This window comes from Eptatretus burgeri, chromosome 7, assembly GCF_056783735.1.
Source record: "Eptatretus burgeri isolate ZD-2024b chromosome 7, Ebu_testis_v1, whole genome shotgun sequence".
Taxonomy (NCBI): domain Eukaryota; kingdom Metazoa; phylum Chordata; class Myxini; order Myxiniformes; family Myxinidae; genus Eptatretus; species Eptatretus burgeri.
The window spans coordinates 21,258,227-21,271,931 of record NC_140967.1 but is presented as its reverse complement, the minus strand read 5'-3'; the positions used below and the strand labels follow the sequence as shown (position 1 = coordinate 21,271,931).

At 47.6% G+C, this 13,705-nt stretch overlaps 1 protein-coding gene across 2 annotated transcripts in view; it reads left to right on the top strand.

Moving 5' to 3' along the window:
• SOS1 (SOS Ras/Rac guanine nucleotide exchange factor 1) overlaps positions 1-6,986 on the top strand; it is a 140,366-nt gene extending 133,380 nt beyond the window's left edge. For both annotated transcript variants that reach the window (XM_085887624.1, XM_085887623.1), the window contains one exon: positions 4,586-6,986. In XM_085887624.1, the coding sequence (XP_085743750.1) occupies positions 4,586-5,086 (501 nt within the window). In that variant the 3' untranslated portion in view covers positions 5,087-6,986. The remainder of the gene's footprint in view (positions 1-4,585) is intronic.
• Positions 6,987-13,705: the final 6,719 nt, after the last annotated feature.

Genomic DNA, 13,705 nt, shown 5'->3' with positions numbered 1-13,705 from the left:
AGCACCGACGCTTTGTCTGTAGGGTATGGACAAGAGTCGGCAATTTCCTACTCTTGAAAAGAGTAGGAAATTGTATCGCTAGTACTCTAATCTCATTCTATTTACCTTTGAGCTGTCTAGTCTGAGTCGATTCTCGGCCCGACTATAAACTGTCGGATTGGTGCTTCGCTGGTAGGCATCATAATGTGTGCCATCCCTCGGATGGATGTTAAGCCGGGTTAGTTGGTGGACATTAAAGAAGCCATGGTGTCTTTTGCAAATCGTAGGCGAACTATCACTTTTGCCCTGAACAAATTACAAATTCTTGCCCTAATCGACTGCTGAGAAGGCAACTGCACACCACTCAACATAACCAAACCACCCTGACCCAGCTTCACCAAACCACCCTGACCCAGCATAACCAAACCACCCTGACCCAGCATAACCAAACCACCCTGACCCAGCTTCACCAAACCACCCTGACCCAGCATAACCAAACCACCCTGACACAGCATAACCAAACCACCTTGACCCAGCTTCACCAAACCACCCTGACTCAGCTTCACCAAACCACCCTGACCCAGCTTCACCAAACCACACTGACCCAGCTTCACCAAACCACACTGACCCAGCATAACCAAACCACCCTGACCCAGCATAACCAAACCACCCTGACCCAGCATAACCAAACCACCCTGACCCAGCATAACCAAACCACCCTGACCCAGCATAACCAAACCACCCTGACCCAGCTTCACCAAACCACCCTTACCCAGCTTCACCAAACCACCCTGACCCAGCTTCACCAAACCACCCTGACCCAGATTCACCAAACCACCCTTACCCAGCTTCACCAAACCACCCTAACCCAGATTCACCAAACCACCCTGACCCAGATTCCCCAAACCACCCTGACCCAGCTTCACCAAACCACCCTGACCCAGCTTCACCAAACCACCCTTACCCAGCTTCACCAAACCACCCTTACCCAGCTTCACCAAACCACCCTTACCCAGCTTCACCAAACCACCCTGACCCAGCTTCACCAAACCACCCTGACCCAGCTTCACCAAACCACACTGACCCAGCATAACCAAACCACCCTGACCCAGCTTCACCAAACCACCCTGACCCTTGTCAGGAGACTGCTTTGGTCGCACCAACATCCAACACTTTGTCTGCAGGGTAGGGACATAAGATAGGTAGATTATAGAGAGAGTAAAGTTAAATTAAGTTAATAGCGACGTTGAAAATGTAACTTCAAAGATTATAAATTTGTGAGACAAGTACACCCGCTCCCGGTAGGCCATAATGGTGTCGGGGGCAATATCGTACGTCACACTTGCTGAAGACCTTTATGAGCTAAAGGTCATTGCAGCCTACCTAGAGGCCTAGCAATTCGAGTCGGCTCGGGTCCGTTCGTCTGTGGGGGATGCGATAAGCATGTTTCATAAGACGTCCTCAAGGACGTCGGGTTTCATCCCTCACAGTTTAGTGTTAAACAACAGTCGCGGCTGTTTAAAAATATAACCTTACGTGTTTGTGCTTTATAATATTTTTTACTTCTGGTAGGTGTGCCCCACGAAATGCAAAAATCTTTGAACACGCTGTTTGTCCAAGGAGGAATAAACCCCTTGGGGAGAGGGATATTATTCGGATAAATAGTGTTTTGTAATAACATTAATATGATGCATCATTATTAGGGTACCCAGTCAGGACTGGGTAACCTATTGTTTTTCTTCTGTTTATTTCTTGTTTATTATTTCCTTATTCTTTTTCCGCCGGCAATTTGCGGGTTCTTTCGCTTTAAAAATCATTTTCTCAGGAACGGTAAGTCCGATCGACCCGAAATTTTCACCATAGTATGTATCTTTTTTGATGGCATACTCAATTGATAATTGTGATATCATAGGTCACGTGGTACAGGTGCCATCTTGAAAAAAACCGATAAACTTTGGACCTCTGTATCTCTGAAACGGTGCAATGGAAAAAAAATTTCACTTCATACATTGTAATGACCTCCCAATGGGGAAGAGGGGTGATTTTTCGTGACGTCATCAGTGAAGCGGTATCCCAGTGAAAATTCGTCAAATAGATCGCTGCATATGAAAAATCTGAAATTTCTTGAGCATCATTTACACAACAATTCACTGGAGAAAAAAAAATCTTCTTCTCCAGAACGGTTGGACAGATTGAGACGAAACTTTACAAACATTCCCCATGACGTCCTTTTTCAAGTTTGTTAATTTCTTATTCAAAGGTCACATGGTTTGGAGGCCATCTTTAATTTTCCCGAAAACCTTCAAACATCTCCAGAACGGCTGGTCGGATCAAGGGGAAACTTCACATAAATATTGCTTGCGAGTGGTGAATATAAGTTTGTTAATTTCTAATTGATAGGTCTCATGGTTTGGCAGCCATGTTGAATTCAAGAAAAATATTAAATAATGTTTTCTCTGGAATCACATAACCTATCGAAGCAAAAATTTGCAACTATCATCCTCCATCATGTCTGCAAAAACAGTAAAAATTATGATGTCACAAGTCACATGGTTTGGCGGCCATCTTGGATAGAAAAACGCACCTTATCCGATTAACACGAAACTTCAAACACGTATTCCACTACAGGAATGGAGGCAGAATGTAAATTTATGATGTCATAGGTCACATGGTTCGTCAGCCATCTTGGATTGAAAATTAATAAATTTTAAAAATCTTCAGAACGGCTGGACAGATTGAGGCAAAATTTCACACACGCTTTCCCCAAGACATCCTTTCACAAGTTTGTTAATTTGTTATTGATCGGTCACATGGTTTGGCAGCCATGTTGAATTTACCCTAAAACTTCCAAACATCTTCTCCAGAACGGCTTGACAGATCAAGGGGAAACTTCACATACGTATTGCACACGAGGAGTGAATATAATTTTGTTAATTTCTAATTGATAGGTCACATGGTTTGCCAGCCATGTTGGATTCAAGAATTATATTAAATAATGTTTTTTCTGGAACCACATTACTTATCGAAGCGAAACTTGACTACTATAATCTACCCCCATGCCTGCATATACGTTAAAAATTATGACGTCACATGTCACATGGTTTGGCGGCCGTCTTGGATAGAAAAACGCACCTTGTCCGATAAACACGAAACTTCAGAAGCGTGCTCCACTACACGATTGGAAGCAGAATATAAATTTATGATACCATAGATCACATGCTTTGTCTGCCATCTTGGATTGAAAATTAATAAATTTTAAAAATCTTCTTCTCCAGAACGGTGGACAGATTGAGGCAAAATTTCACACACACTTTCCGCAAGACATCCTTTCACAAGTTTGTTAATTTCTAATTGATAGGTCACATGGTTTGGCAGCTATGCTGGATTAAAGGATAAATATTCATTAATGTTTACTCTGGAACCGCTGCTTCTATATATGCGAAACTTCACAATTATAATTTAGCCTACATGTGAGACGTATGTTTAAAATTTCAACCCGATCAGCCACGCGGTTTGGCAGCCAGAATTATTTAATTATTTGAATCTGAGAACTTTGAGATTTTTGTTTTTTCCCCAGAAGGCTCACTTGGCTGCACCTGAATGCGTTTGAGGGTGCAGGAATAGCAATTCAATTGAAGCCGACGATGTCCCCAGGAAAAAGGGCTAACTGCATACGTAATAAATAGATTGAACACTTTGTGCTGCTCAGTTCGTAACTCGTCTGTTCCACGCAGTCTCGAAGCAGGGCTGTATTTGTATCACTCTTAAATGATGTTTTCTCTGGAACCACTTATCCTATCGAAGCGAAACTTTGCAACTATCTTCGACAGAAAGTGTCACGTTGTATCAAAGGTGGACGTCTGGGTACCCAGTCATCACTGCCAGCAGTTATAAAGTGGCAGTTCTAGTTGTTCTTACTTTTGTTATGAGAAGCGGCCTTGGAACAACGCCACGATAAGCTATCTGTACACCTTAACACTGATTTCGCCCAAGGCGAAAACCCCCTTGGGGAGGGGGGCAAATGAATTTGTTGCAACTTTCGTCATGTGACCCTTAATTCTCCTTTCGAGTTTGGTTGAGATTAGATAAGTAACGACCGAATATATCACAGTTCTTTAGATAGACAGATGCAGACAGACACCAAATCATGTATTTTAGTATGATTAAGTTAAGAGGGTGTGGATAATGCAGAGGCATGTCTTACGTTTCCTTGCTCGTGTGTTTTGGAAATATTCTTTGTTATTGGTAAAAGGAATGAGAAACAGATCTATGAATCAAGGTGGAGTTCGGATGAGAGAGAGAGAGAGAGAGAGAGAGAGAGAGAGAGAGAGAGAGAGAGAGAGAGAGAGAGAGAGAGAGAGAGAGAGAGAGAGAGAGAGAGAGAGAGAGAGAGAGAGAGAGAGAGAGAGAGAGAGAGAGAGAGAGAGAGAGAGAGAGAGAGAGAGAGAGAGAGAGAGAGAGAGAGAGAGAGAGAGAGAGAGAGAGAGAGAGAGAGAGAGAGAGAGAGAGAGAGAGAGAGAGAGAGAGAGAGAGAGAGAGAGAGAGAGATAGATAGATAGATAGATAGATAGATATAAAAATAACCTGTGGATTTGTTATCTTTTAGATGATGTCAAGACCGCCAGAGAGCCCACCTGCCATTCCTCCACGGCAGCCCACCATTCCGCACAGACCATCTTTTCAAGAGCGCTTTCCCGATGGATTTTCACACAGTTCGCCGCTTCCCCCTCCACCTCCACCTCGTTCACACACGCTGCCTCCTGTGCCTCACCGCCCACTCGAAACATTTGCCAACGACGAGCCACCAGAGCAAAGTCTTTCCCTATCGCCCGCACCCTTTGCTTTGTGCCCCGTACCGTTAGGCCGCTTCACACGTTATACCGACCCTGTGCTGCCTTCTACGCCGACATTTCCCCTCAAGAACTACTCCCAAAACCCTACATATCATGACTTTGAATGCGTCTCCTCGATGCAAGGACCGCCACTGCCTCCACGGCCTTCCTGTGGCAGCCAGACATTGCCCAAGTTGCCACCAAAGACGTACAAGCGAGAGCTACCTACTCCACGTTCACGTGTTTCCTCGCAGGAGGGCTCTGAATTGCAGTGAAGTAATGCATTTAGTCCCTTTAACTTGCTTTCCATCTTTTCTCAACATAAGACTTTGGTATTATTCCAACTTCTGTTCAGAAACCATCCCACGGCACGCTTCGGGAACGGTTCGAAGACCGAGGTGATGGGTGGTCACCTCTGGGCAGTATTGGAGTACTGTTTGGAATTGTTTTCCACAGAATTTGCCCACGGTTCAAAAAATTTGAAGCCGGTGGTTATAATTTGCATCTTTTTCTGGCACCTGTTCCTCGTTAGCCATAACGGCAGAAGTATAGCTGCCTCGAACCGTATCTGCCAGTCCTGCAGAAATGGGCTGGACGATACCGTCCGCTATTGGCCGTGTCTACCAATCGGGTTTAATGATAAAGCCAACCGATGGAATGACGGTGAACACAAAATAAACTTTTCTCCTGCCCGCGGGACTTCGGCAGAGAGTGAGAAACGGTAATTGTCCGGCGAACGGACGCTACCCCGTTACAAAACCTTCGCTTCATCCTGTGAGTAGAGGCAACGATTGGGAAGACGAGCTTTTATCTTGGCCGAGAGATATTGTGATCACCTTCTGCAGCATTTAGGCAGCTACCATTGACTGTTAGCTCCTGGGCCTTAAGTCTGGGGTGGTGGGAGTGGGTGGGGGTGTGTGTATATGTGATGGGGAAGGAGATACACGTTTGTTTGAGCTGCCATTTCCCCCTCCCCCTCCCCCACCTCTTAATTTGTGTTCATTGTGCAGGAAAGGCTACATGTTTAAAACTTTGGCGATCTAATTATTGGTACTTACTTTGTAAACTGCTTGTCTCGAACTGAGCCCAGCCAGAGTTTTCCTCGTAGCCCGTGTCGCCGTCGCTGCCGATCGAACCGGCCCGACGACAAAAGCGCTCAGTGCAAAATCATCACGGTGTATATCACGACCACACGTACTCCGCGTACTGCGGTAGCCACGCTCAGTACTTAATTTGTATGCGAGAGGTGATTGTTAAATGGGTTGAAATAAGCACTTGAGCCGGATGCTGTGTGTACCAGCTACACCGACTTCCCAGACCTAGAAATTAGCACTATTGTTCGGCAACAGTATTTTGCCATTTACTTTTCACGTTCGTTGTTACGTTCCAAGAGCAAAGTATCATGTAATACTGTGGCCATAACTGCCTGTTCTCTTTATTTTCTTGTCAGCCTCACCCACCCCCCCCCCCCAACCACCTTCTTCCCTGTCCCACCTCTCTCCTGCCCGTTTCATAATTCCCCCATTTCAAGAATTAGAATCACGAGAGGTATGTTTAAGGTGTTTCTCTCGTCTTGGGCCTGCACTATTTATCAGAGCTACCGGCAACAGGTCCCCAAAATACTTGATGCCACTGCTGAGGCCTTCCATTCTCGTCAGTGAAAGAGCTACAGCTCTCAATGTCCACTTTAACACCTAAGACGGTTTTAGTAATTGAAACTTTTTTAACGTTATCTTAAATGATGCATTCCGTGTCTCCCAGAAACCCCAAATGTTATGGTACCCTCCACCACCCCTACACACTACCCACCCTCCACCACCCCTACACCCCAAACCCACCCACCACCACTCCTGCATCCCACCCACCACCACCACCCCCACAGCCCACCCACCACTGCCACACTCTCTCACCCTCCCATCCTACCACACCACCTCCACCCACCACAAACGTGAAAAGTGTTGTTTGAGCTTTGTGCGAGCCATTTTTAAAACCCTGTTTGTGCTGCCCGGTCATAATCATCCGTTTCGTTCAACACGTCTCCTCCTCCTCCTCCTCCTCCTCCTCCTGCCGTCTCGATTGCCCCGTCTGCTGTGAACGCTGTGCCGAAAGCCCTAAAAGTGGCACGTTTTGATGCATATGATCAGCCATACAATAAAAAACAAAGCTGTCAGAATAGCTCTTTGCCACAGTCGTGTTCATCGTGCTTTTGACGACCATGCTCAAAAAGAAAAACGCTCAGAGGTGGGGAGAACGGGACATCTTTGTTTCCCAGCAACGATGACACGTCTTCAACGTACGAACGAGTTAAAATACCGTTTTAAACATGAAATTATTGGAGTGACTCCAACATCTGAAATATTTTCTCCACATTCATTTGATACCAACGTCCAGTTTTCATCGTGTATTACACTTTGAAGGTGAATGTAACTCCCTCGTACAAATTGATTGCTTTTATTGCAAGGAACCGATGGCTTGAATCAAAAGCGAACAACATGTTGAACTTCACCAACATTCTACTCTATCCGCCCGATCGTTTGTCCGGGGTCATCGCTCATCTGCTTAGAAATCAGCTGACATCACCTTTATCAACCGTGCTGCTTACACACAGCACGAGCAAAAATCACTTCCACTTCGCTGTGAAACTCCCCGTTGGACGCTTTGGGTTGAACCTCCGCTTAAAACGAGTGAAATGAAACATTTTGGACACAGTACGTATATCGAATTGTTCTCAGTTCGACATCACCGTCATGCACAAACAACTTTATCAAGTTGTTGAAAGTTTCTTTATATAAAAAAGATGATTTGTAATACTGGAGAGACCACCAGGTAAACGCTATGCGATAGACATTCACATCGAGAGAATTGGCGTGTTGGCTTTGCGGTTATGGTGACTGGCTTGGGATCTTAGGGTCCTGAGTTCGAGCCCCGTTGGCTGCTGAATTAACATCAGGGGAGGTTGACTCTGCCTGTCATCCTTCCCAGGTCGGCGAAATGAGTACTAGTGTACTGGTATAGGGGCACTGCATCAGCGGCGTATCCGTGCCCCACAAAATGAAAGCTATCCAGCAGCCAAGCTGCCAGATGCAAGAACAGAGACCACCCCCCCCCTCCCCCACACACACACACACACACCTTTAAACTTCATCCCCACACATGCTACCCTGACACAAACCATACTTGAGATACCTTTAGGCAACATGCAAAATTTAGTTGAATTGTTTCAGATTGTAAAGATAATTTTAAAGAGGGGGAAGGAGAAAATAAATTGGAGAATATATAAACATGATTAAAGAGTGTTAGCTGGAGGGATGGCAGGAGAGCCTCGAGGGATACATACTAGCCTCGGAGCTGTCAAGACTGGGTTTGAATCCCTGTCCTGGAATTCCATGTGTGCTATCCATCACAGCGTAAAGATCGCATGGTGTCTTTCACAGAGTGAGTGAGTCATCAGCAATACTGTATCCTGAACAAATGAAATGCCTACCCAGATAGATCCCCTTCAGTCAAATATTGTGGGAGGGGGGGAGGATGAACATGGGGGGGAGGTGATGGTAAGGAGCAGAAGATGTTGAGGTGGAGGAGGAGAAATTTATACTGCTTTGAACAGATGTGGGTCAAAAAAGTTTCCCACCGCACAATTACGATCACATGCTCTAATACGCAATGAATTAATCATGAAAAAATGAACGAATAATTAATTATGAATAAATAATTGTTGATTGATTAATAATTATTCACTTAACCAGAAGAAAGTGGTGAAAATTGGGAAGGAGCAGAGGGAGCTGGACCAGACGAGGCACCACAAAAGATGCCTAGTCTGTGAATCAACGTGTCTCTCACTTTCCTTCTCCCCCTCCCCCTCTCCCCTCGGCAGCAAGGTGTCACACACCAACGTTCTGTCGATTCAACCCATGGTTTCCGACAGACTTGGAGCAGATGTCGTGCTTACAAAAGACCTGAAGATCAGAGGTTTGGACCATGACATTCAATCCGTAAAAGTCTTCCATTCCTTTTCGCTCACCACAACAAACAAGTCAATTTATTCATCCAGTTTGTGATCAACAACTAGTAGTTCATCCAGATTAGATCATTGGCTTTAACATGATAATTAACCATGACAAACTGGAACACGCTTTTTTTTTTTTTGTATACCTTGTCGAGGCTCGTATGAGAGCAAACACACAACGCACAGCAAGGGGGGCATGAGACATGAGGTGAGGGAGTGGGAAGGACAAAACAGTGGGGAACAGAGACATTAGGAGATCTGTGGAAGGAGAGGGATAGGGGTGGGGAATAGAAGATGGACATTACAGGGACTTTCAGGAAGGAAAGCAGGGAATTTGAAGGAGATGGGCTTGGGTGGATTATCAGGGGTAGAAAAGATCGAGGATTTGGATGGGGGATTATAAGAGGTGGTGGTGAACAGCTGTTTTGAAGGCCTGGAGGGAAGAATGAGATTGAATAGAGTGAGGGAGTTTATTCCAAAGGCGGGAAAAAAGAGGAATGAAAGAGTGAAGGTGAGCAGGTCAGGTCAGGTATGGGAACATGTGCCAGAACAGCGCGTCGCTGCGTCCACTTTCCGCCGGTACTCCAGGGGCCTCCGTCTGGCCATCCCCCAGGCAGATGCCAGGCCCATCCCCATCTCGTTGAGATGATGGTCAACCTGCTGCAACCACGAGGCACGTGGTCGGCCCACTGACCTCCTCCACTCATGAGACTCCCTCGCTGAGAGAATCTGGTGAGCAGGATCAGCGTCAGGAAAACGAGCCACATGTCCATACAGCCGCAACTGACGCTCACGGACAATGCAGGCAACAAATCTCATCCGAGTCTCTCTCAGCAACCGCTCGTTGGACACAAAATCCGACCAGCGATTGCCAAGGATTCTCCGAAGAGTCCTGGTACCAAAGGAATTAAGTCTCCGTCTCAGATCCTTGGTCAGAGTCCAAGTCTCGCATCCATAGAGCAAGACTGGAAGTACCAAGGACCTGAAGACTTGGACTTTCGTCCTCCCGCACAGGTACCGGCAGTGCCACACCCCATGATCCAGTGAATCCATGACTCCCCAGGCCTGACCCAGACGTCTATTGACCTCTGACTCACAGCCAGCAGAGACATGAATATCACTGCCAAGGTAAGTGAATCTCTCCACGACCTAAACATTCTCACCACAAACAGACACAGACAGGACAGCAGCATCCAAGATGTCACCGAAAGCCTGGATCTTAGTTTTGACCCAAGAAACCCGTAATCCCAGCGGCTCCGACTCCTCATTCAGCACCTCGAGGGCCCCCAAAAGTATATCTAAAGTCTCCGCAAAGATGACTGCATCATCTGCAAAATCAAGGTCCGAGATCTTGAGATTCCCAAACGATGCACCGCAGCTTGATCTCTCCGACATCCTCCCTAAAATCCAGTCCATAAAAGTGCTGAAAAGTGTGGGGGCCAGTACACACCCCTGACGAACTCCAGTAACAACTGGAAATAAGTCAAAGATGGTACCACCACACTTCACAGCACTCTCAGTACCAGAGTAGAGTTCAGACATCAGATCGATCAGTTTTGGTGGCACCCCACGAAGACCAAGAATCCTCCAGAGGACATCCCGATTCACTGAATCGAACGCTTTACAGAGATCAACATAAGCTGCAAGCAGCCCCTGCCAAAACTCTCGTCTGCGTTCAGTGAGGACACGAAGAGCAAGGATACGGTCAATCGTTGACCTCTTTGGTGTAAAGCCTGACTGCTCTGGACGCTGGCGCTCAAGCAGTTGGTGGCGAACCCTATCAAGAATTATCTGAGCAAAGACCTTGCCCGGCACTGAGAGCAGCGTCACCCCTCGGTAGTTGTTGCAGTCTTGGCGATCACCCTTCCCTTTCCAGAGAGGAACAACAAGGCCCCTCTTCCAATCAGTTGGGATGATGCCCGTGTTCCAGGCAGAGCACAAAACTGCATGCAACGACACGAGTGCAGCATTTCCACCAGCCTTGAGAAGTTCAGCATGGATGCCACAGATCCCTGGAGCTTTGCCCCGTTTCAACTGGTTCACCGCAGCCCGTGTTTCCACAAGCGAAGGTGGACCACAGTTGATTCGAGGGTCAGCAACAGGGATTGTAACACCCTTGACGTCCAACTCGACAGCTGGGGGATCAGCCTGGTACAACCGCTCAAAGTAACCGGCCCAGCGGGCCTTCATTTCAGACTCCTCTGTCAAGAGCCTACCACTCTGCTCTAACTGCAGTGCTCCTAGCGATGGGCTTGGATGAACGCAACGCGCGAATTCCCCTGTAAGCGGGACGAGAATCACCTGTCCACAGGTGATGCTCTACCCCTTCACAGATTCCTCGCACATAGGCCTCCTTGTCCACCCTCAGTGCACGTACAGTTTTACACCTCAGTTCCCTGAACAGCTCAGCTCTGCCATTCAGCCTGGCCCTGCAACTCTGGTAAATGGTATCCAGTGTCCCTTGAGACACAAAATTCTTCTTTGCCCTGCGGTGAGTTCAAAGACATCCACCGGCAACATCAAGGACGGTGGTCTTGAAGGCACTCCACAACTCTTCAGGACCCCCCAAAGCACCCAGACCCCCCAAGTGTCCACTCAGCCTGTTCGCAAACTCTTCAGCTACTCTCTCATCCCTGAGCTTGCCAACATCCAGCCTAGGCTGGGATGGTACCATTCTCCAGGATTTCAGGTGCAGCTTTAGAGTTGCTACAACAAGCCTGTGGTCAGTATTGAGGAACTGAGCATTCCAGTAGACCCTGCAGTTCTGGATCATCCTCCAACGACCGTCAATGAGGACATGGTCAATCTCCTTTGCCACACCGCCAGCGTTGAAATACCAAGTCCAGCGATGAGCTTGTGAGCGCTGAAACCATGAACCAGCCTCCCCAAGTCCATGACTTCTTGCAAAGTCAAGGAACTTATTGCTATTCTGGTTCATAGTTCCTGACCCATGGGGACCAACACACACCTCATAACCATCCCTATCTGTTCCAGTCGATGCATTGAAATCCCCCAAAACTAGAAGTGTATCTCGTCTGGGGCACTGATCAACCACAGACCCGAGCGTGGCGTAGAATGCATCCTTCACGGTGAGATCACTTGCCTCAGTCGGAGCATAAACAGAGACCAGAGAAATGACACCTAAGGAGTGACGAATCCTTAATCTCATAATACGCTCGTTGACTGGTGTTACCTCAATTATCATTGGGGTCAGCTTATTGGACACAGCTACAGCAACTCCTTGGGTATGGTAACCATCGGAGCGACCAGACCAATAGTAGGTGTAACCACCCACCATTATCTCGCCGCAATCCGGTCTCCGAACCTCAGAGAGAGCTGCAATCCCGATGTCCAAACGCTTGAGCTCAGATGATAACAGAGACAGGTGATCATCCTCTCTTAGGGAGAGGACATTCCAGGCACCCACCCGAAGGGACCGTCTCAGGTTAACCCAAGGAGACCGCCGTCTGGTGGATGACACCTCAGCACCACTCTGACACACTCTCCCGCAATCTGACCCAGGGATGTTACCCCGTGGTTTCCCTCCTATCATCAAAGATTGGGGGTCCCGAAGGCTTTGCCCCAATCCCGTCATCCGGTGAGCTGCCCTGCGAAGGGAAGCTGCACAGGAGGTACTCCCACGGAGTGGGTTTTCAGATTTTTTTGCGTTTTTGTGTTTTGCGGAATGAAGGGTTTTACGGTGGCCGGAGTGCAAATCCTGCCATCAACCTCCTAATAAAAAAGTAACCCAACTGCAGGAGGACGTCCGCAGACACAGTTGGGCACTGGATATGGATGGCCGTTGGCTCACAAGGAGCTCCTCCGCCCTTTGAGGATTGAATAGAGTGAGGGAGTTTATTCCAAAGGCGGGAAAAAAGAGGAATGAAAGAGTGAAGGTGAGCAGTGATTCGTGATTTTGGTAGTTTTACCAGAAGGGGGTTGTTGGTGGACCTTGAGCACCCTGCGGAACTGTGGTGGGGACAAATCGCAGAGAGAGCAGGGGGGGCGAGGCTGGAGAGGAGACGGCAGAAGACAGAAAGACCACCGACCAACCTGCGGTGATTGAGTAAGAGGCCCAAAGGCTCAGCCTCATTGCGGGAGATGCCAATGATCCGAAATGCCTTGGTTTCTACAGCGTGAAGCCGAGAAAGGTGGGAGGCAGGAGCAGCAGCCCAGAGGGGAGAGCAGTACTCCATCAGGCTGCGGACAAAAGCTTTGTAAGTGGTCAGGAGCTCAGGTGGGCCGAGGAAGGACCTTGCACGACGGAGGATTCCCAGTCGGCGGCTGGCTTTGGAGGTGAGGTTTGAAATATGGCTTTCCCAGGAAAGGTCATGGCAGATAGTGAGACCCAGAAGCTTGAAAGAAAGGACTTCTTCCAGAGGATTGTTGAGAAAGTGGATGGGGGGGTTTTCTAAACGGTCCTTTCGGAGAGACATAGTGAGAGTGTGAGATTTGTCCCGATTGAAAGACATGTTCCAGGTGTTGGACCAGTTTGTGATTTTATCCAGATCTGCAGTGAGCGAAGAAGCTGCTGCTTGCCGGTCTGAGGGATGACCGATGGTACGGCAGAGGGTGGAGTCATCAGCAAAGAGATAAAGAGGATTTTCCAGAGAGTTGGAGAGATCATTGATGAAAACCAGAAAAAGAACAGGGCTCAGAACGCTACCTTGAGGAACTCCAGCCTGGACAGGAAGGGGGGATGAAAGAACTCCATTTAGGGTCACACGTTGACTGCGACAGGAGAGGAAGTCTGCGAGCCATGAGTGGAGATGACCTTGGATACCATAGGAAGGGAGTTTGGTGAGCAGGGCAGGGTGCCAGACTGTGTCAAAAGCACGTGATATATCCAGGGATACGGCTCGGATTTCCTGTCTGGCATTGAGGACCT